Below are 27,719 nucleotides of genomic sequence, written 5' to 3'. Positions count from 1 at the left end.
GTTTTCCTCTCCTGCTTATATTACTCTATACTCCTTGGCTAAAGCTGATCGATGTTTTGTCTTTCATAGACCATCGTCTGCTTTTTCACGTGTTATATAATTTTGTTGATAGTAGTTGTTTTCGTCTATTAAGGTCATTCACTTCGTGGACACAATTTCTTAATCAAAATAAAGTTAAATATGAATGGTTTAACCTTTTCTAAGTATATTGGCCTTTATAAACAATTTTACGCAGTTAAAAATAACGCGCGAATTGCATTTAAATTATCCGGATCATCAAAATATTGGTATTCATCTTCAAGTTCAAACTCTTCCTCATCAGACTCCAATGGAGAAAGTGATGATCATCTTTATGACGTTATCATCTCAGGAGGTGGATTGGTGGGAAGTGCCATGGCCAGTGCAATAGGTCAGTTCTAAAAAGCATGATACTTTTGCCATCCAATCATATTACCTTAGCATCTATGGCTCTGGGTTTCTTGGCTAAGAGGTCGGATACTTGCCATTTTTAATTTTTTTAGTTTTGAGACGTGAGATGATCTAAGTAGGCCGTGGTTTTGAATAGCAGTAATTTTCATATTTAATTTTACAGCAAATTTTTTAGACCGAATCACCTTATTAATTGTATATAAATTTCCCAGTCAAAAATGTATTTACTAATGATAAGAGAATGTAACAAGTGTACAACCCCAAAATGTTTAAAGCTAGTTCGAATGGAGTATGAACCAAATCGTGAAGCAGTCTTTTCAGATTACCTGTTTCTATAAATTCATTACATTCAAAATCATCCACCTCCCTTGACTGCTTTATACTAAATTAAACTAAAGGGGCTGACCGACCCCCTCTCCTTTTCTACCCACCCACTATGCTAAGCTCTATGTCGAAGATCGTCGTTTGTCCCATGGTCTGAACAGCCCCTTTAACCAATCAGGAGTCTTTCCATACTACACTTTCACTCTGTGAAGTGCTCCGCTATTTTGAGGGAAAGGGGAGGAGTCATTCTGAAATAACCTACCTCTGCAATCTCCCAATAAAATTTTGTTATTACGGGATGGATTGACCAAAAATAGAGAGCTTTCAATTGGTTGTCGTGCTGACAACCGAAGCTGCAACAGAGTAGATATCGAATAATCTGCAGTCGGAGATATGGAGTTGTCTATCCAACAGCGTGAAAACAAGTTTGAAATTTCCTCACGCGCATCTTTTATCCATGCTTCAACTACTTTAGTACATTAAACAATTCGATTTATTTTTTTGATGTCATATTTTGATGAAGGGGTTGGCAACAAACTTGAATAAAAGTTCCAGGTTTTCTAATTACCAACGTTTTTAGGAAGTTCGGAAATTCTGCATAGTAAGAAAGTGCTCTTACTCGATGCTGGTTCTGTGATAAATGTAAACGATCCACTTCCAGAAAAATATAGTAATAGAGTAACTGCTTTAAATCCTGGAAGCGCCAAATTCTTAAAAAGTTAGATTAATAAATGGATTTTATATATAATCAGGGATAGATTTAATTTTAGAAGTAGGAATGGAGAACAGAGTAATCTGGGCGCGCGTCAAAGTCCCGGACCCCCCTTCCACTTGATGGGGGGGGGTATGAGAGAAGAGGCGGGTCATAGCGACAGATGTTAAAAGGAATTGCGTATTTTTCGCCGTCCCCGTCAGCAACGTCATCAAAACGTAGTTTAAGTGAGCCAATAAGATAATTTAAACTTTTCGTTACGTATTGGAGGGAGGGGCTCTACGAGTTGGAATGAAGTAAATACTAATCGTTCTCCAGTCCTACTTCTAAAATTAAATCTATCCCTGATATAATTGAAGCTCAAAATGTAAATATATTGTTATTGATATATAGGCATAAATTGTTGGGATAGAATTTGCGAAATGCGAATGAAGCCAGTGAAAAGAATGCAGGTTTAAGAAAATAATTATAAAATAATTCTTGTTAGTCCTTTCGGCTTTTAATATCTAAGTTTGCAATTGAAAGGTTTGGGAATCGTGTTCATCTTCAGCCATAACATTTGAAAACCCGTCACTCCAAGAAGAAATTGCGTTTATAGTAGAAAATCAAGTCATTTTAAGAGCTTTAACTGAAAAATTAAACTCATTAAAAGATAAAGTCGAAGTCTTGAATGGCGCGAAAGTAGTTCATTATGACTTGCCTAAAGATAGCAACAGTTCTCATGTCAACTTGAAGTTGCAAGATGGGCAAACGTTTAAAACGAAATTGCTGGTGAAATATTTTTTTGTTGCTTTAATAGTATTGTCCATGAACTAAATGTACACTGAAAGCGATAGAAAGTCATTAAGAAAATATAATTTATCAAAGATACACGAGTATTGTTGTCACCATAAGTTAATAAGATATGTTCCATAAGTATGACACTTCCTATACTTCGTAACGCAAGAGACTTACATCTCGAGCTAGTTCGAGAACGGAGCGAGAATTGACTACACGCGGTTTTCCAGTCCATCTTCCTGTTTAGTCTATACTAAGCCATTGACAGCGCCTCATTAGGCGTCGCTTTACCTCGAATCTATGACGTTTCTCCTACGTCACGCCATGACAAGCTCTCAGCAGGGAGGAGAGACTTGAGAGGGAGTAATAAAGTGAATAGGCGAGTTCGTTCGCTTCGTGGCTAAACTTTTTCTCTCCGGCGCTGGCTCTGCCACTCTTCGCGGTGACCGCGCGCATGCGTCAAATTTAAAAACCGGCTTTGAGGAAGGTTGTTTTTGAATATCCGTCATGGTGAACTATAACTGGCGGTAGTAAACGACGTCACTCGCGCCTGCGCGTTAGCTAAAATCGTGGAACGGAGATAGAAATTCCCACCCTCACTTTTTTCCCGCTTACCATTTGTATGACGGTTTTGTTAGCATTAGATCAACACTCCCTCTCAAGTCTCTCCTCCCTCCTCTCAGTAACCAGTGACAAACTTATGGAAAATATCTTATGAACTTAGGCTGTCATTAATTGCAAAGTAATCAAGCATAGTGACAAAGTTTATGGACGTCGTACCACTTGTAAATCGGCATCGCATCTCGCAAAATTTGAAATTTCTACTTAAATTTTGAAACAGATAGGAGCTGACGGATACAATTCATTAATCCGAAAAACAATGAAAGTTATGTACGTGGCGTGGAATTATAAACAACAAGCTATTGTAGCCACGCTTAATTTTGCTGAGGTTTAAACTTAATTCACTAATTATAAACTATATAAACTAATTAACTATTTACCAAATTAGCCGATTGAAAATAATGTGGCCTGGCAGAAATTCCTTCCAACTGGTCCAATCGCGTTACTTCCTGTAACAACTTAAATTAATATTAATCAAACTTCAAATTAAATTAAATTAACCAATTTATAATTAATTAGTTGACGGATACGTCTTCGTCATTGGTTTGGACCGTTACCCCTTCCATGGCGCAAAATTTAATGTCAATGGATGAAGATTCATTTACGGATGCGCTAAATTCTTCCCTGGTGAAAGCGGAAACCCCTAAACCTTATTTACGAATATATAATTAGTTTAGTTAATATTAATCAATATATTTAATTATTAAAGTGGGTTGAAAAAGAACCTCATCCAATCGTGAAGAACATTTCATCTTCGGTTGATAAATTATTAAATACGTTATTTCCCAGCTGTAAGCTAGAAACTTAATTGTTATTAAAGGGAGGGTGAAGTGGAAAATCAAGTGATTTTTTTATCGATTCTTCTTCTAATTATAAGACCAGTCTGCATAGTGAAACATTCAGAAAATACCAGCTCCGAATGATTTTAAAATTATTTCAAATTAGGTTCAGATTTTAAGGATAATTTTAAATAACTACCTCCGACCAATCGTGTAACGTCCTGCCTTTTTATTAATAAAATTCTCGTGGCACGTTCCGTGTCGAATGAAATTTATCGCGAGGTTTGATAAAATTTGCGCGCAATGTGACAATCGTGGCGCGAGACACGTAACATGCCACGAGAATTTTGTTAACAGGAGGGCAGGGCGTTACGCGATTGGTCGGCAGTCCTTGTTTAAAATTATCCTTAAAATCTGAACCTAATTTGAATTTTAAAATCATTCGGAATCTGTATTTCCTGAATGTTTCACTATGCAGACTGGTCTTATAATTAGAAGAAGAATCGATAAAAAAATCACTAGATTTTCCACTTCACCCTCCTTTTAATCTAAATAATCATTGTTAAACTAATTACTTTTATTTTCACAAACAGCTGGATCAGTTCTGCAATTACCACCAAGTATTTTATCAATAGAGGAAGGTTCGAGGGCTACTTTCCCATTAGGTTTAGGACACTCAACAAGATACGTTGGGAAACAAGTTGCTTTAATTGGGTATGTAAAGGTCCGATTGAATCACCTCGGATGACGTAAACAAAGGTGGAGAAAAGGGGTTTCGAAAGTGTTAGAAATCTTCAAGCTATTTAGCAATTGAATAAAGATAAGACGACTCACTGCAAAACGACAGAAAATCGTGTTTATGCAATGAATAGAGTGCTGTCAGTTGTGACGTCAGATCCAAGGTTAAACGTCACGAGTCTGCCTTTAGCCATGACAGTTACCGTTTTTTCTTTATGGGAAAACAGCATGGGTGACGTCACACCCGCGCTTCTGACAGCACTCTATACCCCTGTAACAACCCCACAAATGTGATGGGAGTGTTCAATTCACTATGAAGCTTTGAAAACAGTTTATTTTTAGGGATGCGGCTCATAGAGTTCACCCATTGGCTGGTTTAGGAGTTAATCTTGGTTTTGGAGATGTTAATACGTTGGTTGATAAATTAGAGGAGACAGTTCGCAATGGAAATGAAATTGGTATAAATTCGCTGTCCCATGGAACCCTTTTATTAATTGTAGCAGAAGTAAATGAACCGAAGTTACCGGAGTCGTATTGTTTATTCATTAAGCACAAGTTCCTCACAAACCCCTATATTTCAACCCCGACGATAGTCTCGCTCCTCTACTCTTTCGAGTCACAACAATTTTGAAAACGCCACCAAGCGGCCAATGTTCGAGTAACCGGATTTTCCGGGAATTAGGCCTAGTTAGAGTTTTTAAAAATGGCGACTTCTTCGGAAGAGGATATATTTCCCTCGGAAGATTCTTTTGCGGAGAGGTTTACACTCATTGAAAAACTTTTCGAGTAGGATAAGAAGACTTTTAACATACTTTGGTCCAATGTCTGACTTTAGAATTTCAATAAATCTTTCCCGACTTAATTGAAGTCACAAATGGTCGATTAATATTTGAAAGGTATGTCAAAAGATCATCCCTAATGTTTTCATCCATTATCGAACGTAAGCCTAGGGCCTAGGCTCCTAAGATAGAAGCAGACGCCTATTTCTGAAACAACGACTGTTTATTCATACTAACGATATTGCGCGGATTTGTAACTAAGCTGTAACTATGGTCTTTAGTGCCAGCGTTAAATTTCGAGACGATTCAGGTAGAGGTACAGCTACCTTGATTTTTACTACCCCCACGTTATGGAAAACGCATTATACAAATTTTGCCCTCTCCGGTAACTTCGGTTCATTTACTTCTGATTGTAGTATCAGTATTAATATGCGGAGTTTTTAAAGATGCTTCTATCGCGTTAACATCGTACGAAACTGCCAGGCAAAAGCATAATGTGCCCGTCATGACTGCCATAGATGGTCTAAATAAACTTTACAGCAATGAATTTATACCCGCTGTATTATTGAGAAGTGTAGGTCTGCAACTAACAAATTACTGTTCGCCATTGAAGGTACTTTTATGGCTATTCAATAGACTTTTTCGATGTAAAAAATGGGGCTAGGCAACGCTCAGTATTGGGACGTACAAGGGGGTTAATACATTACCATCTCTGCGCAGTCTCATGATACAATAAGACTACAGAGCAGGCGCCAAAAAAACGATCGAGATGGAAGACCGTGTCTTTCCCTATTAGTTACATCGAAATGGTCTATGGCCTTCCCATTTACAGCTTTGGAGCACCTTTGGAGTGCTCAAAAGCGGTAAATGGAAAGCACATATTTTCGTTTTAGCTAAAATTACGTTCTTTGTCTTCTTTGCAGAAACAAATAATTGCCATGGCATCACGCTAAATAAAATATAAAATTTGTAAACTACGTTTTGGTGATAATATTTGTATATTAATAAAATTGTGCATAATACTAGCAAACTAGTTCAGTTGTTTGTGTTTTTTTTTCCAAATAAATTCAGTTGGTTATGCTGGAGTGGTTTCTTTAGTCTTTTCTACAGATTTTTGATAGCTTCAACGCGAGTCAATCACATTGTTACTCCATCGATTTCATTCCATTGGTCCTTTACGTTGAAACTTGAAGTACCAAAAATAAATGACGCTTGTCTCGAAGTTGTCTTGTGGTTTTCTTTCCTGAAAAAAATAAAGGCTTTGCTTTCCGTCCCAACTTTTAAGCTTTACGTGAAAAATTCCTTTCATCTTGTTTCAACCATAAGTTTACACGATATGTTCCATAAATATGACACTTCGTAATGCTATAGACTTACTTAGAGCTAGTTCGAGATCGACGCGAGAATTGACTACACATTGAATTGATTGCGGTTTTGCAATCCATCTTCCTATTTAGTTTGTACCGAGCCTTTGACAGCGCCTCACCAAGTCACCAGGCGTCGCTTTACAAGAATCTATGACGTTTCACCTATTTCAATCACTTCATGACAAGCTCTCAGTATACCAGTTACAAACTTATGGAACGTATCTTATGAACTTATGTTTCAACTATGATAAAGATTTTACGTATAGATGCGAGTGTACGTGATGACGGACGACATGGCCTACTAGAAAACAGTTCCTTGGCTTTCAATCCTTTTTTGTAAAGTCATAAATAAATCATGCAAATCTTACAAACGCTGAAAAAAAAAAGAATAATAAATCCAAATTAATTAGAACATTTTAAATTTTAATTCTTTTTTCATGGTTTTTTTTTTCTTAAACGTCACATCGCGAGCGAGAGAGAAAAAAAATCTAACCTAATAATAAAACAACAAATAGCACCTGTACAAACGTATTATTTACATATTTTTTTTTACGCTTTCATCAATTTTTTACGCAAAGAAAAAAATGAGTATTTAAATTATTAAGTCAGTGCGCGTAACTCAAAAATTGAGAAAACTTTGAAATTTTTTTATTCTTCTCCGTTAAAGCTAATTTAAGAAAATAAAGCGTAAACTTTACTTTTTTAAAGCTTTGAAACAGCTTCTACCTCGACTTAATTATAATTATAATTATATTTAGTTAAGTTAACATGGGACTAGAATAATCATTGTAAGTGAAAGTAAACTATGTAAAGGTAATTCTTTTTTTGGGGTAATACAGGTAGCTGCCAAGAATGTTAGGTTAAATTTACGTTTAATTATTTATTTAATTAAATCGAAACTAATTAGTTAATTAATTAATTTTTTCCCGTAACCTGTCCTGACTCTAATTAATTTAATATTTATATTAATATTAATAAACTACTTTTTCTTTTTAATTTGTTTGAATTTATTATATAGGAAATTTGTTTGTTTGTTTTTTTGTTGTTGTTGTTGTTGCAAATACTTTTTTCTGACTAGATTATGTTTTTAAGTTTGGTTGGTTTTATTTTCATTGTGATTGCTAGAGATGTGAGTCGGTAATTTACCAAATACAGCGTAAATTACCGATTTATATCTTACCGTAATTTTAGAATGGTAATTTACCAGTAAATTACAAAATTACCGCGGTAATAAGCCTGTTAAAACATAAAATACCATAAATTACGCTAAATTTTGTAATTTCAAAATTTTAATCGGTAATTTACCCGGTAAATTACCATTTTAAAAAATTACGGTAATTTCACATTCGTTACCGATAATTTAAACCTTCAAAAAATAAATTTCAGTGCTTCCAAAGAACATTATTGATTATACTTAATATTTATTTTATTTTGGTTTTTTTTTATAATACGCTACTTTGGTAAAGGTTTTTTTACTTTTGCGCTCTTTAGAGCAGCGAAAGTATTGTTAATTTTAATTTTATATTTATAGGCACGCATTCTTTGGCTAAAGCAACGAATTTTAATTTTTTTCTTTTTAACTTTCGCAGCGTCTTTCTTTTTTATATTTTGAAGAAAACCAAAACACATCCTAATTTTTATTTGTTGGCATTTTATTATAGTGCATTTATGTTTATCATAGTGTTGTTGTTGTTGTTAAGATTTACGCTGTGATAATTTAGTTAAACCCATTTATATCTAAACTTTTAAGATATATATATATGTATATAATTTTAAAATTATAAATTATTTAATAAAAAAACAAAAAAAAAATCTCCGGGGGGGGGCCTGGACTAGAATGACGAATATTTATTACCATAAAATTATAAAAAGACGAACAATATTGCAATATTTTCAAGCTGGAGAATTTTTCTTTTTTCATATATTTATACCATTAAAGGCTCTTTTGTTTTTTTGGATAATTAAATTTAAGCTTTAATTTTACGAAGCTTTAATATATTTTCTGCTTTTTAAATGGATTTTTACTGGAGAAACGTTTCTTTTATTTTTTTTATTTATTTATTTAAGTATATAGGACTCTGTTTATTAAGACGATATTTTACGCCATGGAAATTTTTCTTTAAACCTACACAATATTATATTGTCATTGTCTCTCTCGTAATTTATCTTTTCAAATTGTTTATGATTTCAAAATCCTTCACTTGACATCGGGAGAGCACTTTGTCCGCACTGTTTTTTTTTTTTTTTTTTTAATATCTGTACATTCACCGAAAAGGGGCCGAGGCATCGCGTACACAAACCCTCTATTGTTTTTTAGAGATAAATGTTTTTATGTTTATATGCATGCCCAAGCTTTTTTACAAGCGCATTGCATTTCCCGTTGATAATAATAACCTATAAGTTCAAAATCTTTTTCGAGTTGTTGACGAAAATATTTTAAGCGCATTTTTATTTTTTTTTCATGTAATATGTAGGAGAGATCAATTATAATCTTGAGGAGCTGAGCGTTTTAATTTTAATTTGGTTTTATATATATTTATAATCAATTCTCGGGCGAAGTCCCTCTGGAGGATTCACTGCCAGTCATAGCTAAGTCACTCGGAGACAGTGGCCGGTACCTACGTCTTCTGTCTCATCCCGCAAGTTGGCAAGAATAAAGTAAAAAAAAAAGACCATAGTGAAAATCTGGGTCAACAGTGTCTAGATGATAACGTGGAAATTTATAAATCTAGACCCACGTGCGTTTTAAATTTAGACTAAAATGAAACTAGCTTAGACTTGCTGCCAAAAAAGACTTCCCTCTCATTTTCGAAATCTCAGCTGTTGCAGACTGAGGAGAGATACGTGGGGGGAAAAAAAATTGGACACAGTGCAGTGACCTAGCTAAGCAATCGTGTGTGAAAAGGGGTAGATTTTAAAAAAAGCTTAAGACTTCAAAACCATGCGTAAACAAGATGTCAAATGAAGAAAAAAAAAATAATCATTCGCATTCTTAAATAAAGAACAAGCGGTGGTTAATTGCGTGTGCGGTTTGTGTAGTTTATTTTAATCTTAAGACAGTGACATACGTAAACCGTTACACCCACTCGATGCAATTAACTAGCCTAGATATCTCTATTTGGACGGCATCACAATCGAAGAGAAACTATCTCGACGTACTGTACAAAGAAAATGATTTTGGTAATCCTACCTGGATGGTACGCAACCGTTGACTGGAGGATCTCCGGGAGGTGGCCTAGGTACACGTGCTCCTGGTAACGTCATATAGTTTAGTCGTTCCCCGCTTAGTTGACGTTCGTCGTGACTAAGTACTTGTTGTCCTTGGCAGATTAGATCTTGAATGGTGCTTCCTTTCATGGAGTCAGAGCGTCGTCTCTGATCCAACGACGACGGCACCTCCTTCTTCTTCAGGGACCCGGCTTCGTAGAAGAGCCCCACCGGATCGGAGACGGGTTGCCGGATTCTCGGTCTTGGAATGCGAGACTCGGTTCCGTTTCCGGCGGTCCCTACGACGGCCGGTACGGTCGAGGTGGACGACGCCCTGCTCCTCCTTCTAAACTGTAGTTTTAAATCCCTTTCGTCCGTAATGTACTTCTCTTCCGGGTTCACCCGTCGTCGAAGCGATTGGGAACCTAAGCCTCCTTGCTGCTCCCAACTCATGCTGCGACTGTAGTTTCCGGGTCTGATTTCGCTCATAGCCATCATGCTTTCTGAACTCCTGGTTAAGCCGTGTTGTTGAGGGCTCCTGCCTGGTAGAGTTTGGCTTCCCATGGTTCTTAAAGTCGTGGCCGGGCCGACGTAGGTTTCAGTGTAAGGTCCGGGTAAAGGTCGATTGGTGGAATCTTCCGGTCTGAGAGACAAAGCCCCGCCAAGTCTCGTTCCGCTCCAACTACGAATTGGACGATCGTCGGAACTGGCGCTTTTATCGCTGCTGGTGGTTGCTCCTTTACTGGCACTTTCGCCTTCTTTCGCGTCCGAAGATGACTCGGAACCGAAAGTGGCATGTAGACGGATGACGTTGCGGCCAACGACTTCTTCCCTGTTGTTGTAGAGATTGTTCTTAACGACCACTCGATGGCGAGTGTCTTCTATCATGGACCTGGGTCTCCTCTTGACGTCTTTCAACACCCTCCTTTTGACTTGGCCCATTTCCGGTTTCTCATACGATTTGGAGCCACTACCGCAAAACCTTCCGGCGCAACAACTTTCCGAATCGGTGTCGGCTGTGGATTCGTATTTAGAGTCGACGAGACGGATTGGGATCCTCGAAGGGAAGGCGTCGTCCGATGGTCCGGCCGAGGAATTGGCTTGCGCCGCGCTTAAAGATCTGCCTAAACCCAACGGTTTTTCCGGTTTGGGTGGTCGTTGAATGACTCGATCCGATTCTCTCGAAGGAGTCGTCTTTCCGCTAAGATTCTCGGCCGAGGAAGCGGATGATTTGGTGGCCAAACTGGATCCGCTTTTTGACGCCATTAAATCTTTTTGCGACGCTGAGAGGGTAGCCCTTAACTGAGTCGGTTTTTTGGGTACTGGTGGTGGGGAGGCTGATTTTTTCCTTAATGGCGTGGCCAGCACTGCTTCTTTCTTAAGGGAGTTGTCCGTTTCAGGTTTTTTATCTTCCAGCTTCGTCGTGGTCGTTTCTCTGACGGGAGTATCACGACCCCTAACGCCCATCATACGGAATGTCTCTGGCAAGTCTTTCAAACTGATAACCGATATCTTATGTCTGTCTTCGCCTGGTCTGGTTGGCCTCTCCATCGTGGCATGTTGAGGTGTGCATATGACCTGGGTTTGCTTCAATTTCTCTCCTACGAGACTGGTGACCTTTTTTCCATCAATCTGCAATACCTTATAGCAGATTTCTTCGGCGTCGTCGTCGTCATCATCGTCATCGTCGTCATCGTCATCATCTTCAACTTCTTCCTCTTCGAGAGCCAAGGGCGCGTCGAAATAAACCGAAGCTTCTTCCATCCCACCCTTGAACGATTTCTCGCTGGGTGACTTCTGGCCCAAACCTCCCGCCGATCCCGGCCTCATGGGAGGAGTAGATTCTTTTTCAGACGGCGTAATAGTTTTAGGAGTCGTAGTTGGTGCGGCGGACATAGGGGAAGGTGGCTGGGGTTCCACGGGAGATTCTCTTTGAGATTGGGGAGATTTGTCGAAACTGCCTTTCTTCAATATACTCTTGGGTCTAGACTCTGACCTTTGTATGGAACGACTACTTTCGCTCGTGACCTCTTCTATATTCTTGGCTTCTAAACTTTCTTCTAATTTCAAAGCGGGACGCGCCACTGGAGTGGTTTCATCCGGTTTAACTGGAGGATCTCTCTTCTTAAGTTCTAATCCCCTTTCGGGAGATTTTTCCTTCGTCACTACAATCTTGACTTCCCCTTCCGTGGCTTTCTTTTCGGCTTCGTGAAGTCTCTCTTCTTCGGACGTGTTCAGTTTGATAGACGGAAGGGATGCCCTTCTCTCGTCGCCATTGGCAGAATCGTGCCCACTCTTCTCCTCAGAATCGGGGCTTTGCTTGGCCGCGATATTTCGCATGACGTCAACCTCGTAGACGTTTTCGTCAAAGGAGGCTTGTTGCCGTAAAGGTGGTTGCAAATTGGATCGAATATAGAGGGCAATGGCCGGGCAACTCCAAACGCGAGGAAGTCCCGGCGGGATGGGTCCTTCTATAGGCATACCGCCCAAACTTACGTAAGGACAGTCCGCACCTAGTATGTCCGAAAAACCATTTTGAACTCCGGGTGGAAGGGAAACGGGGGTAGACAAAGATCTCAGGACTGGTCTCTTTCGGCCTCCTTTATGGTGACCGTTTTGTTTCGTAGGCTCCTTTTCACCATCAGAAGTGACCATTCGACCCTCTCGTAAGCGAGCAGCTCGGTGGTCACTACCGTTGGCGAGTTGATCTCCAGATCCAACGGTCACCAGGGGTAAACTGACCCTTTTACTGCCCAAACCATTGGCCATATCACTCGGTGATTGTTCTTTCTTAATTGGTTTATGATCGGGCGACAGCGCCTATTTTAATAAAATACCCGTTTACACATTTTAGTAGTGACAGTGTAAATGTGTACAGACAACGCCTATTGTAATAAAATACTCGTTTACACATCTTAGTAGTGACAGTGTAAATGTGTTCAGCCCTTTTTGATTCTGAATATCATAATCATGTTTTTACAGTTATTAAATCCCATACAATTAAAGCCCCAAACATTGCTAAGCTGGCTCATATAAATAAAAATCAATTGATAAAGCGGCTACAACTCGTAAATTTGCCCACGTCCGAAAAATATTTCGCTTAAAATAATGTTAAATTTGATATTGAAAAATTTGGGGAAAAACTCACGTCGCTGTTCTGGACGTTATCCTCCATTTCGTGGTCCGTTTCTTCGCTGTCGTCGAAGGAGACTTGCCAGCGTGAAACTAAGGTCATGGCTGCCGCGCAACCGCGAGTCACTTGTTGCATGGCGGATATGTTGTCGTCTTCGGCCACGGCGAACTGAGTCACCGAAACGTCCCGATGATGATAGCGAATGCGCCCGCTGGGTGGATGGAAACGCCTGTGTCGGTGACTCATAGTGTCCTTCCCCTCGCGACCGCCTTTCGGGTCAGTCGGTGGAGTTGACAGCGGTGGAGTCGAATGTCTCCCGGTACCGGTGCTAAACTCGCTGGCCTGAGACCCAAAAATCAAACGTTAGTCTCACCTGAAACCTCGAAGACATTATCGTAATCGCGAGCGTACTTGTTGCGTTCCATCGTCTCTTTGTTGGGGGCTGTCAATGGACAAAGGATCCTGGTCCTGGAACGCCCTGATTTGCAATTTGGGCAAATCCTTTCGAAGACGGACCAATTGTTGTTCGGAGCCAGTCGACCAAGCGATACCAACAGGTTTACCAGTTGGAGCGACGCATTCCCCGTTTTCTTCACCTCGTACTCTGGATCTAGAGCGTGTGTCACCAGCGGAACCATCCTGACCGGGACTAACTGATGCTGGTTTGAGTTTACGATGCAAAGGAGTCGTAGAGAGTCTATCACCCGTTTCTTCATCTTCCTCGTCGTCTTTGGCTCCATCTTCGTCCTCCTCTTTCTCCGTGTCCATCTTCTTTGAAAAGAGATATCAAAAGGAGTTAGCTTCAAGTTTATAAAAATATTTTGGCAGTGATTTCTTTGATATAATAGAAAATGCCAGAAGAAAATACAGACCTCAACTTTTTGCTCCTCCATCTCGACGTCCCCTTGATTGTCCGCTAAGACTATGTTGTTGTTGTTATTATTGTTATTGTTGGCCTCCAAGGTACCAGGTCTTAGAACCGTATGGCACAAGTTATCCGGCAATGAAACGACTTTGCCCCCGCCAATACCCATTCCCCCTTGAGTATTCGCTCCTCCTCCAGTAGTACCGACCCTTCCGGCGTCTCCGCCCACCCCGACTTCCGGACCCGTGTATCCGTCACCCACACTCCGGTTCCTGTGCTGTTGCAAAAGAGTCTCTTTGCTACCCTCCAACCGTCCACCCTGTAAACTTCCCACTCCCCCTCCACTACGGAAACTGGCTTTCTCTTTCTTCTTGCCACTTTCGAAGAAATCATCGCCCTTGAAATTTTCGCCACCGTGGTCTTCGTAACTGGCCATGATGTTGTCGTCCAACATGTTATCCGTGCCATGAGTGGCCGGTGGAATGGAGCTGGAAATTAAATCGAAACCCGTTTTGGTTAGTAGGCAATTGGTATCAAACATTTCCTATCTATATAAGAGGGTTGGGAGGATGGATATGGGCTTTCATTTTAGGCTAGACTTTAATCATCATCAATGTAATCCATTTTAAGGGTCAGGATGGCAGTGGGAAGGCTAGATAGAGGGTTTTGTAGGTTTTGCATCGTAATGCCGGTGGTGCTTGAATAGTCCCTATACACGAAGAACATAGACGAGTGTAACCACGAGGCACAAACAAGCGGGATATAAAAAGTCAATCTACCCAGGATGCGGTGGTTTGGAAACGACGGCCGGCGATGTGGTAGTGGTTGTAGCGACAGAGTTGTCCGTGTAGTTCTTCTCCCAGTCGTAGGAGTCCGAATCCTTGACTCCCCGCCTCTTCATGCATCGTTCGAAGAGACTGGCAAGCATGTCGTAATTGGGGCGGTCATAGTAGTCCAAGGCAGAGATATGGTCGAGAAATTGACGGAAATCGGAGGGAAGGTGTTTCAAGAGTAAACGATGGTCGTACTTTTCTTTCATGATGCCCACCTATCGTTATTTTTTATAGATTATGGATTATATTGTCCATTCCAGGGTCAAATCAGGTCAAACCAAATGTACCTGTTCTTTATCTTTAATTTTTCGCCACGGTAACTGACCATTGACGAACTCTACAAGCATATAGAACAGAGACCATAGATCGTCATGTCGACCCATTTCCTACAAGATACGAACAGTGACGTAGTATTAATATCTACACGTGTTCACGAAACTCTAAAAATACACCCTCACAATGATAACCTCTTACAGGTTTTGACATAAGAAAATAATATATAGGGAGCTATATATTATTTTCTTATAGTTTTGACTAAATCTCAATCGCAACCGCCTATGAACTAGGCGTTAGAGATGGAATTGCGTCTACATAGAGACACCCGAGAAATTGAGTTCATTTCTCTGCGCATTTCATCTACTCCTCGATCATTCGTCTTCCCAGGTGTGCAAGTCCTCAGCTAGTGTCTTTAAAAATTTCCCTAATTAACAGCTTGAACAGTATAAGTGTGATCCCTTTTACTCTCTTCAAGCAAAGAATCTTTCCCAGCCACCTTCAGGGCGTGACGTATCCATGCTTTTTCGTGTATCCGATAGACTCCACAAACTAACACGCCACATACACGCAACACCTTTTCTATAAGCTACGTCGTGGCTAAATAACCACCCCACGTAGATAAAAAGTGATATATTTGCGCAATGCGGGGGGCTTACGAAATACCGAAATCAAAAGACAATGGCGATAAACCCTCGCAATTTAATTGTCTAGCTCTCTTAAATAGCAAAGGTATTGCCAAGTAGAGGCAAGGTACTGCCAATTTTCATTCCAGGATAGACAACAACAAGAATTAAACGTCGTTTCACCTCCTAGAGAAAACCGAAACAGTGAAGGATGAACTCATCGTGTCCTTCGAGCTTTGCAATTACCATCAAGACGAGTTAAAAGTCTTCTATATAAGATTAAAATACGAATAGCTTGGCTTCGGTCTTAGATCAAACTCCGACAGGGGCGGCGCGTCACCGTCACCGTCGGTTTCGCATACTTTAGACAGAAAACATTGCTAGCGCGTTAAAAAGAAATAAAGGGAAAGAGTTCGAGCTCGCGACATATAAAAATGCTTACGACTGCTATTCTAACTTAAAGCTCGGAGCCAAGGTTACGTTTATGCTTTTTTACAAGACCTCCACCACGTTTCTTTTTTCGTGAATGGTCTTCTTTTTTAGAAAAAATATAATTTTTTACGACAATTTTCTTTTTAAATAAACAAGATGACGAACAGCCTTCAAAATTTGCCAACGTTATCAAAATGTTGGAGGTCAAATTATATATATTTTTGGGGACTAAGAATGCGCTTGGATTTGCTATTTAACGAAGAACTGAAAGGGTTTAAAAATGCAAATTTTAAATCAAGTAGGATTGTAAATAGTTAAAAGAGACTTTAGAAAATTTCTCCGCTAGTTCTCAGCATAGAGGATACACAGTAGAGGAGTAGACAGTTGTTTTATTCGGTTTTCGTTACATTTTTGGCAACTTCCGGTACTCTGTTTCTTAATAAACACGTGGCTACCTTTGTCTAAATATCACTCTCCGCCTCCATTGAGGACATACAGTAGAGGAGTGGACAGTGGTTGTATTCAGTTCTCGTTAAAATTTTTGGGCTACTTCCACTACTTTATGGTTAACTTTACCTTCCGCCTCGATATTAAAGCGGATTACATTTTTCAACTAGTAATGATACGGTCTTGTACAGAAGGTAATCACCCAATGGGGAAAAAAGCGTAAATGAATAGTAAAATTTGGTATTTTGTATTGGTAAAGGCTAAAGTGTCTACTTCTCTACTTTATATTCTCTATGCTCTATGCTCTCGGCCTCAGCTTCATGGCAAGTGTTGTCAGACTCTCAGAAAGATTCGGGAAAAAATGAGTGAACGTCAGAAGTCCCTTTAGTAATATATTCAACAACGAGAAATTACCCCTATCCAAATCAGAATTTTCTCAGTTGAAAAATCCTTATTTTTAAAATTATTACACGCAAGAGCTGTTAATGACACCGTCTCGCTACCACTTTCACTTCTAAAGATATCTCCCAGCTGTTGTCTTTGTATATTAAACCCATAACTATACAACAAACGCAATTCCCTTTACTACTTTAACAAAACCTACACAAATGCCTTCCACTGGAAACTTATTGGACTTCAACTGTGGTAATTTCCAACTCTTCCCATCTTTAAAGACACCCATCCCAAGATAAACAAAGCCGGGAGATTTTTTTAAAGAATTAAAACAGCTCTCCAACTGGCGGGGGTGAATTTTGATTAGCGAGTAGCAACTTCTAAAACCCTTTAGGGACGCTGACTTCGAATTTTGAAAAACAAACTTATCCGCTTGAAAGTGAGAGGAATTTATGAAGGCGAATTTTTTAATTAAGACTTGGCTATGACGAGATTCGCGGAGAAAGGGTTATAAACTTAACGGTATTCATTTGCTGGCGCCGACAACGAGCCAAGAGTATCTATCAATGTTCATTGTCGATTGTCAGCGTCGGTGTCATTAGCCTAACATACACATCAAGTAGAGATCCGTGTGGTTCTCGGAGGGGGAATAAACATTCGCCTTTCGCGAGTATACGAGAAACTGGATGATTAATTAGCGCTACAGTTATGGAGAGAAGACGTACATTTCCTGGGTTTCTGGGAGCAGGGATAGGCCTACGCGTTTTCTAAAAGAGGGAAAGAAAAGTTTATTCGCTAGAGTTACTCTGACAGCCAGTACATTAGCGTTAGGCCTAATTTGTGGTCAGCATGTGCCACGTACACTATAGACATATTCGGAAATTGCAAACAGCGAATCCAACACACAGGGGCGAGACCGTCACTGTGGTATTTTCCTTTGCGCCAAGACGCAACGCCAGACGGAGCCTGAATTCACTACAAGCGAGAGGTTAACCAACTCGGACTGCCTCTGGCGGAGCTTCTTGGTGAGAGGGAGAATACCCCAATTGCGGTCTCGATCCTGTGTGTTGGTTTCTCTGTTTGTAATTTCCGAATTTGTCCGTACGAGTTGACTGGAGAAATACGTCCATTCGACAACACCACAGAAAACGTATTGTTTCCAAAGTACGAGTGAAATCCAAAGTAAACCAATTCAAGGTGTGTTTTTCTAGCTCAGGTGTATCGTATTGGTCTAAACGCTCTACAACCACGTAAAGTTTATTAGACCAGGATACGGTGAAAGGGTGCAACCAAAAGTAAAACTTTTTTTTCTAGCTCACGTGTATCGTTCTATACGATTCAAAAACGCTACTCCGATCAAAACCAATTTTCACTAACTGGCAATGTAAAAGTACCGTAGTTTATCCTTTACGTTTCGGCGTTGTTAAGGAATGTGAGGCTTAAGGTGTTTTTAAGAGATGAAGGATGAATTCAGGGTGAGATAAAATTCCCTTCCGCGTTTCCAAAAAAAGAATATCTTTGGCCCCTCAAGTGTCTTTTAATAATTCACTGTGACGAGTTAGGAGGCACCTAGACACACTCTTTTAGAACACACACACAGTACTATTCTGCAACTCAGGAACATTTCTCAGGGTTCCTTGAAGGGCGTGGGTAGGTAGATTGAAGCTCGCGACTAGCGAGAGCTCGAGCCAATCTCGTACGTAATTAATTCCCTCACAATCGATTTTTGGGTGAACCATGGTTTGAAAATTAATTAAAAGTATTATATCTTGGTGTAATCTTAACCGATTTTAAGGAAATTTGTCTTATCAGGGATAGATTTAATTTTAGAAGTAGGAATGGAGAACGGTTAATATTTACTTCAGTCCGACTCATAGCCCAGTATAGAGCCCCTCCCTCCAACACGTAACGAAAAGTTTAAATTATCTTATTAGCTCACTTAAACTACGTTTGAATGACGTTGCTGATGGGGACGGCGAAAATACGTAATTCCTTTTTACCTCTGTCGCTACAAAGAGGGTATAAAGAGGGGGAGTAGAAGGCTTGGTTGGAGTGTTCTCGCTTTGAAAGTTTACCTCTAAGCTTCCGGTGCGCGCGCGCATCTTTCTCTGCCCTCTTATTGGTTGAAATACGGTGAACCGGATATTAGGAGGAAAATATAACAAATAAATGAAAAAGAAAAGCGAGAACACTCAAAATGCCTTGCCAAAGCCGCTAGCTTCTACTCCCCCTCTTTCTACCCTCTTTGGTCGCTATGACCCGCCTCTTCTTTCATACCCCTCCGTCCAGTGGAAGGGGGTCCGGGACTTTGACGCGCGCCCAGATTACTCGGTTCTCCATTTTCCTACTTCTAAAATTAAATCTATCCCTGATTAGATTTAAAAGGTGTATTTTAAATAAGACTCGGGCATTAAAGTAAAGGTTTGAGTTCGTTCTGAAAGTTAAAATAACCCCTGTTCTCTATTAGAAACCAAATGAGGTATTACAGCTTTTAAAGCATCCATTTTCCCCCCAACGTATTTGATACCCAAGCAATTTGGCGTGATGACATTTTGTCTAATATTTTCTGTTTGATACTCCAGCAGTTTTTTAACAATAACTTTCAAGGAACATTAGATTTGTTGAAGTCCTGAAAACGTACTTCTATCTCTATTGCCGCGATACAGGCTACAAGACAGGGTTAAAATCCTACGTTTCAAACTAAGTGGAAAGAAAGATGGGAGAGCTGAAACTGAGGGAAGTGAGAAGCGCGTAGTCACACCGTATGGAGCGTGTAGCTAAATTTGGATCGGCTTGGAAGCCACACCGTTAGCGTTTTGTTTTGGTTATATTATTATTAGTACCAAGGTCTTTGTTCCGGGCTGTTTAATTTTAGCTTCATCGCGTTTAAATTCAAAGCAACAGCGTCTGGATGGTGTGTGTTTAAACTTGAAGATTTTGCGTTCATTTTACAAAACATAAGTATATAGACCTTGACGGGGTCAACGTTTTTTAATGGATTGGTTTAAACATATATTTGTTTGCTATAATCACTTTAGTTAAACTCAAAGCGTTAAAAAAATTTACAATTAAGTATTATCTAAATTGAATCCGTAAAACTAATTAAATTGAGGGGCTTATGGTGCCTGTATGGTACTTTTCACTTCAAGACAATACCCAAATTGGTAGAGGTCTTAACAGCAATGTTTAGTATAAAGAGCTTTTAGTTGGTAGAGTTGTACGCCACCTTCTAAGTCTTACCACGGTTCTGGCAGACCTGGTGGGTTTTAGCTTTCTTTCTGCATTCAGCCCACCAGTATGGCCATGAAAATTATCTCACGAATCTTAGTTCCTCCCCAACCGAAAGCTCTCTATAGCTTAAGACCGGCAACACTGTACGTCGATAACGCTTATCCATGGTATAACCAAGGACGGTCTACTAGACTTTATAAGCCTATCTCTACTTGTAAGCGGGACTAGCCGAGCACGGCAGTGAAGTTTAGAGACAGAGGAAACGTGGATGTCCATATTTATAAAACTAAAACTATTATTACTAATTTAATTTCAGCAATACCATTATAACTTAAGAAAAGCACTATTGACCCATAAAGGCCCTTACCTTGTTCTTGTGAGCGTTAACGGAAGCGTATCTGACTGTGCCCCTGAATCCGGCGGCTGCCCTGGGCGGTCGCACCTCACCGGTCGCCGTGACGTATTGGCGAGCTAAACCGAAGTCCAGCATGTACACTTTGCGACAATTGTGGGGTAATCGACCCATGGCGAAATTGGACTAAAATAACAAGAAAGAAACAGTGCCACAATGAGTTTATCAGCTTATATCCTCAGTAACCTAATTATCAAATGACGTTTCTATTAGGGGCTAATCACCGTTGTCAAGTTATGTTTGGAGTATTTTACGGGTGACCCCTTAAATTTCAATAAGAAACTGAAAGGCAATGCTAACTTAATTAAGGGGTCATCCGTAAAACACTCCAGTCTTAACTTGAAAACAGTGACCCGGACGGGGAAATGTCATAGAACATTTTTGACTCCAAATCGCCCAAAGAACACCTTCCCCCCCTTAATTTATGACAGACCTTTCAGGAACACCCTGTATGTTCATGACAACGAAATTGCAGATACTTACAGGTTTGACATCTCTGTGTAGGAAGCCAACATCGTGAATGCTTTCGATAGCCCTGAGAATTTGAAGGCCCAACCGAAGTGTGGTACTAAGGCTGAAAGCACCTCTAGGTTGACTACGTCGTAGTTCGGCCAAGTTCTTGCCTTGCAATTGCATCACTACGTAATTGAAACGGTCGTTGCGACCGCAACCGATGAAGCGGCATACGTGCTCTTTACCTGAAGGTTGAAGAAAAAAAAAAAGAAAAAAAATAATCAATTAAGGATAACTACCATTCCCATAAAGTTCTTCGGGTAATGTCCAAAAATAGCTTTAAAACTCTCAGATACAGTTGATGGCGTAATTAAAAGTGAATTAGAAGGATTATAGACTGCGCTATCCTAATCGAACCGTCTGGCAAATATATTTAAGTCCATTAATGGAGGAAAGATTTAATGCGAATATCGACTTAGACTTAACAAGATTTATTCTTGGAAAAAACGAAGGTGCATCTTGCCTCTACCAAAAGATTAATTAACCTGGTTAGAAAGAAGAAGTTCTAATACTGACGTTCGTGATTAGCTGTCACTGTTGCAATTGGGGTTAATTCTACCGCGAACTAAGGTAGTGTTGCGAGATTTGAAAAGTGTGTCACGAGACTTACAGATGAACCATTCTATTTCAAGTCAAAAACGTAAATAGTAGGGTATTGGAACCGTATTTCAATCTATAATACAAGATACACTTAAATATCCGTAATGGACACTACCATAAGTTTATAAGATTTGTTCCATAAGTATGACACTATCTATACTTCGTAATGCTAGAGACTTACTGAGAACTAGTTCGAGGACGACAAGCGAGAATTGACTACACGCAATTTGCAGTCAATCTTCCTATTTAGTCTGCACTAAGCCTTTGACAGCGCCTCACCAGGCGTCGTTTTACGAGAATCTATGACGTTTCATCTACGTCACGTCATGACAAGCTCTCAGTATTCAGTGACAAACATATTCAACATATCTTAGGGTTTCACGTGAAGGACTGGGTAGTACCCCTATTGGACACCTAGTACCACCTGACGGATTAGTCCAATAGGGATACTTCCCAGTGCTACGCGATAAAGCCTAACGCGTAGTGTCCATTAAGGAAACTTAATTGCTCGTATCGTCTATAATAATGTTGATAGAAACATGGTTCCAATTGATATATTCATTATTCAATACGCTCTTTTGATTAAAAAGAAAAACTTCTATCCAAGAGTATCACGTTAAGGGTAAACTCCTTAAGAGTACCAAATACTTTTATTCTTTAGGCCTGGATCTTTAAGCGAGAAAAGAAGGAAAATTGGGCTTATACAAGCACTGAGACGTATTGGAGGTCTATACTGAAAAATGGGTTTCGCTTTAGATAGATTACAATTGCTAACTACTCCTCACTTTGCCAGTAATTTGTCAGAAGACAAATTGCTAAATTTATCTCCCTCACAAAAAATAAACAACACCGAACCACTTCACCCAGCTGCGACTACCAAAAGTAATTTTTGGTTTTTGAGGTCAAAAGAGCAGTCTGTCAAACGTATAAGTACTATACACTAGAATGCACTTTAATCATTTGGGACCCGCTTGATATTGACAATTGCTCAAAGGTTACGTTCATTTACTATGGACCTTGGCGTTACGGTTCACCACGCTAGGGCCAAAAATAATACCTTGGGAGATAGTAGGTCACCCTCTTGTCAAAAAAATCAATCGAAGGGAACTCAATTTCCGAATTTCGACCCAAATTGATTACAACATATCATAGATTATTATCGCAAAGTCCAAAGAAAAAAGTTTGTTTAAATTCCCAAGTTTGATCGACAAGACAAGTGAGTGACGTAGAGGCAAGAGTGTAAAAGAACTATTAACAAATATGTTGAGGACGTAACTTTAGCCTCAAGTATACCATCCTCGCAAACTTTGTATTTATATTTGGTTTGCTATTTTCTTGTTTATTTGGAAACAACAACAAAAAAACACCATATAAATATATATGGTAAATATATCATCAAAGATGACCGACCAGCTTGAGCATCACGTAGTAAGCGAGGATGGGCTAAGCAAGGAGAAGGTATAAAAGGGGAGGCTCGGAGTCAGACAAAATGCACGTAGTCCCCCGTTCCTGAAACGGTACTGTGCCGTTCCCTGGTTACCTTGGTTACCGCTCACAGCAAGAGAGCGGAAATCCTCGCGCATGAGTTCAAGCCTCCTTGCTGTAGCACCACGAGCTTGTTTATAATTTTGAATATCCCTCGTTTCCAACAACGCTCGCTTTCCAATTACGGCTTGCGCGTCGATGTATGTATGAACGAGTCTCCCCCCCCCCCTCTTATAGATCCTCCTTGGGCTTAGAATCTTCGTCTCTCAAAACTCTTAACAAACCACTCCATTAACTGCATTCAGAGAAACCAACATACAGGGGGAGGAAGCCATGTTAGGTTATATCCCTCTCGCCAAGAGCCACATTAACACGGAACCCGAGTTCACTGCAAGTGGGAGGCTAGCCAACTCGCACTGCACTGCCTCTAGCGGTGCTTCTTGGAGCGAGGGAAATAACCCAAGAAGGTAATATCCCCACCCCCGCGGTGTTTGCTTCTCCAATAGAATTAATGGAAGGGCCTTAAAACATCATTAATGACTTTTAAGTCCTTACCTTGTAATTTTTTGAGCACGGCGACTTCCATTTTGAGAACTTGTTTGGCCTGTTTGGCGGACTCGAGCTTGAGGGCGACGAGTTCGTGAGTGACGAGATCGAGTCCCTCGTAGATCTCGCCGAACCCGCCACCGCCGATCTTCTTGACCACTTTCCATCGCTCCTTGACGACATGTCCGGGCTGCAAGAGGTCCTCGCTGGTCATAGTGATCCGGAAGCTGACGAAATTTTCCTCGGCGTCGTCTTCCTCGACCCCTCGGCAGTCGCTACACTCCGACTCGATCCCCTCTTCATACGACCCATCGTAGATGATGCTATACGAGTAGAAAGTAACAAAAAACGACGACTTAAAAATTAGACACCGATAAGATTCTATTAAAGACTGAAAAAATGCATGGAATCCACTCAATGAATACGAAATTTTGTTATTTTAACGTCGGGAGCTAATAAAGATTCAGGGTCTTTTTAAAAAAAATGTCTCTGGAGAGACTGTCATTACTTTCCATGTTATTAAAATATATTTGCATTAATTAAAGAAAAATCCAAGGCTAGAATTTTTCATTTTTGCTTCGAACGAGGGTATAAAATTATGAGTTTTTCAAATTACAGCATAATATTAAAGACGAGCTATTAATCGTTTTCTAATACGCGTTAAAGACGATTTATAATTTAATGAAAGGAGTCATAGCTAAAACACTCAAGTCATAACTTGAAAAGAGTGGGCCGAATGGAAAAATTTCATAGAACATTAAACCCTGTATCACCTTTACGAATTCTACAGTTTTCAAGGGGGTAGTAGAGCTTCGGTCAAAAATTGATTTCAAAGACAGTAATGCGAACGCGCGCTCACTAAGAGAGCGACCTTGGAAGCTTGAAAGAGTACCTTTTAGAACTCATTCATTGATTGTACACAACAAATAAACCACGTTTCCAACCCCCTTTCATCCCGAAATAGGCTCTTCAAGGATGCAAAATATGGACGGCTCAAAAGACCCAATTTTTTTACCCATTTTCTGGAAGCTTTTTAGGTAAACAGTTTCATAAAACATCTCATACGACACATTACTCTTGAAATTTCTTAAAAGGGATACTCCGGGCTTTTTTAATCAAAAGAGCGTGTAAAATAATGAATATATGAATAGGAACCATGCTTCTATCTACAATATTAAAGAAGTTACAAGCAATTAAGTAATAATAGTAATGGACACTACGCGTTAGGCTTCATTAGCGAAGCACTGGAAAGTACCACTATTGGACGAATCCGTCAGGTGGTACTAGGCGTCCAATAGGAGTACTTCCTGGTACTTCGCGGAAAGCCTAACGCGTAGCGACCATTACGGAAACATAATTGCTCTTATCTTTCAATTGATATATTCATTAAATAATACGCTATTTCGATTAAAAAAGAAACAAATTCTATCTCAAAGTAACCCTTTAAGTTTCGACACTTTCAATTTATACATTAACAAACAAATCCATATCTTATAGTAGAATCCCAAGGTCTGTATATGTTCAAAATTTTGCCAGGAGCTGAGTTTAACATAAAAAGGAACACGTCTTGTCAACAAATTCAAGAGAAAAAGAAGAGGGGGCTTGAGTTTTTAACTTAGTAATAACTCAAAGGATAGTGGTGTGAACGTGAGACTAAGCTCATCTGCAATTTGACCTTGGATTCAAGCTTTCCACACGCCCTCCTTCGTTGTAACAACAATCATTTACTCATATAGTCAGTCTAGGTCCTGATGACATAAAAAAGAGGAATAAATGTTTAGAGTGGGCGTTTTTGCCACCACCTTTTCGCCAGCCAGAGATCTGTAGACCATCAATTAAATTTTAAAGGATAATGAATGAATATAATGTCACAGGTTCTTGACGTCAAACTGTGTCATTTCTCATCATTTCAGCGAGTATTTGCAACATTTGGCAACGTGTGATTTTAAGAAAGGGTTAAAATTAGCCGAAATTAGCACACGTAGGGTGACACGTGACGCTGTTTGACAATAGCTTATCGCCTTGTTTTTAGAAACTTATTTACTTAAGTTTTTACATAAAACCAGTAGTTAAAAAATCTCAAGGAGAAATGGCCAAATAAGATTAATTTAAAAATAAAAAATCAAAATCTGTGACGTATGAAATAGTTAGAAAGCGCTTAGACAGTGTTTGATAAGCAAAAGGGTTAACTGAGGTTAGGATTTCAATGGAGAGTAAGTAAGAATGAAAAACTTCCTTTGAAAGAGAGAGAAAGAGCGCGTGAAGTCATGTCTGTTTTCTATTTTAACCACGTGACTTTCGTGATGACGTACATAAGAGGAATATTTGTACGAAGTAATTGTTTTTGTTAACGGTTGCAAAAATTTAATCTTATTATTTTATATCATAAATATACATGTACTTTTGAGTTTTAGCCAAATTACCATTTAGATTTAATGAAAAAAATCTAATTTCGATTTATATTTCAATTTAAAATTTGTTGTTCAGCGTCGAAATTTGATCTTTACGATTATCGATCGTTCGACATATCTAGTCTTAAAATTCGTAAACAATTACGTTTGATATAATAACGATTTTTCATTTTTAATCCGTCGTTAAATATACTGCACATTCAAATGGACCAAACGAATAAAAGGAAGAATGAATGAATGTTTTATTGATCTAAAAATACTTAAAAATACTTCAGGTGTTTCAAAATCGAAAAAAAAAAACCTAAATACAATTAATGAAAGAATATTAAAAACGAAATTAAAATAAATGTGAAAACAACACTAATAATACAATAATACGAGATAAAATCAATAATCAAGACCTAGATGTAAAAAATGGTGGGCAACCCAACTGTAACATTTGAACAAGCACACAGATTAATCCTTTAACCCTAATCTTGAAAATATCAATTATTCACCCTGAATGTAGTTTTCCCTGCAATAAACCTATGACGTAGTAGTGTCGTTGCACAAACACTAAAACAAGCTGACAAGTTGCGAAATCACCTATTGGGACATGCAAGGGGGTTGATATATTGCCGTTTCTGCGCACACTCATGATACAAAAAGACTACAGCACAGATGGAAGGCGAAGTTTTACTCCCGAGCCTTTCCCTCTTACTCTTAGTTACATCGAAACTGACTAAAGGGCAAAGGGCAACGAAGCGTGTAAATATTAATATATATGAACACAGTTGTTATAGCAAGTAAATTATTAATTAATTTGAAGATCAGGCTAGGAGAGGCGTCGAAACGCTCATTTAAGTATCGCCTATATTATGTTTACACCGTTTAACATCAAAGCTCAGGGAGAAGTCCGCTTATAGGGTTCGGACAGCCCATGTATTTCCCACGAGCCCCTGTAGAAGTGTTTACATTCACTTACACCAATTTCCATACAGACCAAGACTTCTAATCCAAGAGTATAGAGCTGTAGTTTTTAAACAATGGTAATTTAACAGTTCCAATTAAGGGTATACATAAACCGGTAATTCACATAGGTATAGTTAAAATACGGTATACAAGGGGTAATTTACATGGGACTATTAAGTTACAGTATACATAAACCAGTAATTTGCATGAGTAGAACAATGCCTCTCTTATTTAAAATTTGGAGTGAATACAACCGCATATTTCAGTGATGAAACATCATTGGGAAAAATAAATAAAAACTCTTCTCTCAAATCAAGATAAGAATTTTGAAAAAGATACCTAATACTGTAATACTTTTTTATTTGGGATAAGAAAAAAAGAAAGAAAAGAAAAACATAAAAATGAAGCGACAGAATGTCGCGAAGACACACAGAGAGAGGAGAAGGTCGCTGAAGGCAATTTGGGATTGATAAATAAAATAACCCTTTCCTTTTTGTTTCATGTCTCAACATTACAGAGTCATGGGTTATTAGATGGCATAGTTGTGCTTCCCCTAACTTAAGTAGTTTCTTTGTTTTATAGTTTATTCCTCATGCTCAGTCACAACTCGTTAATTTCCGAATTTGATATCCTAAACTGCGTGGTAATGATATCAGTAATACCAAAAGTATATAGATATAAAAACAAAAAGTACACTTCACTAACAATTCCCGCCTTTGTCTGTAGACAACATGTAAACTGAGAAGGAAACTACCCTCCTCTCAACGCCCTACACGAATTAACCAATCAGGGAAGTATTTCTTGACGTCATAGGTTTATACAAAGTAGTACATGA

At 39.2% G+C, this 27,719-nt stretch overlaps 2 protein-coding genes across 8 annotated transcripts in view; one reads left to right on the top strand and one right to left on the bottom strand.

The window, feature by feature from the left end:
* The first annotated feature begins 56 nt into the window (after nt 1-56).
* On the top strand, nt 57-6,192 carry Coq6 (ubiquinone biosynthesis protein COQ6, mitochondrial). Its single transcript, XM_089837223.1, has 12 exons — nt 57-409; nt 1,334-1,471; nt 1,859-1,917; nt 1,991-2,236; nt 3,084-3,191; nt 3,252-3,314; nt 3,383-3,490; nt 3,573-3,654; nt 4,236-4,356; nt 4,723-4,838; nt 5,606-5,772; nt 6,083-6,192. Exons 1-12 carry the CDS (start codon nt 181-183, stop codon nt 6,110-6,112), a joined length of 1,467 nt encoding a protein of 488 aa, XP_089693349.1. The 5' UTR covers nt 57-180; the 3' UTR covers nt 6,113-6,192.
* A 736-nt stretch (nt 6,193-6,928) lies between these two features.
* Nucleotides 6,929-27,719, bottom strand: part of Asator (tau-tubulin kinase asator) — a 73,102-nt gene continuing 52,311 nt past the window's right edge. For 5 of the 7 annotated variants that reach the window (XM_089837100.1, XM_089837056.1, XM_089837080.1 and 2 more), the window contains 10 exons: nt 23,532-23,845; nt 20,862-21,076; nt 20,334-20,504; nt 14,852-14,950; nt 14,511-14,779; nt 13,739-14,219; nt 13,278-13,637; nt 12,882-13,208; nt 9,717-12,553; nt 6,929-9,153 (listed from right to left, as the gene is read on the bottom strand). In XM_089837100.1, the coding sequence (XP_089693226.1) occupies nt 9,069-9,153; nt 9,717-12,553; nt 12,882-13,208; nt 13,278-13,637; nt 13,739-14,219; nt 14,511-14,779; nt 14,852-14,950; nt 20,334-20,504; nt 20,862-21,076; nt 23,532-23,736 (5,049 nt within the window). In that variant the 5' untranslated portion in view covers nt 23,737-23,845 and the 3' untranslated portion in view covers nt 6,929-9,068. Of the gene's footprint in view, nt 9,158-9,716; nt 12,554-12,881; nt 13,209-13,277; nt 13,638-13,738; nt 14,220-14,510; nt 14,780-14,851; nt 14,951-20,333; nt 20,505-20,861; nt 21,077-23,531; nt 23,846-27,719 lie in introns of all 7 variants that reach the window. The other 2 variants (XM_089837071.1, XM_089837063.1) reach the window with 2 other exon arrangements.

This window comes from Phalangium opilio, unplaced genomic scaffold, assembly GCF_054372755.1.
Source record: "Phalangium opilio isolate 3A_F unplaced genomic scaffold, DU_Popi_V2 ptg000003l_1, whole genome shotgun sequence".
NCBI classification, from domain to species: domain Eukaryota; kingdom Metazoa; phylum Arthropoda; class Arachnida; order Opiliones; family Phalangiidae; genus Phalangium; species Phalangium opilio.
Note: the sequence above shows the minus strand (reverse complement) of the source record. Positions and strands in the feature narration are given on the sequence as shown.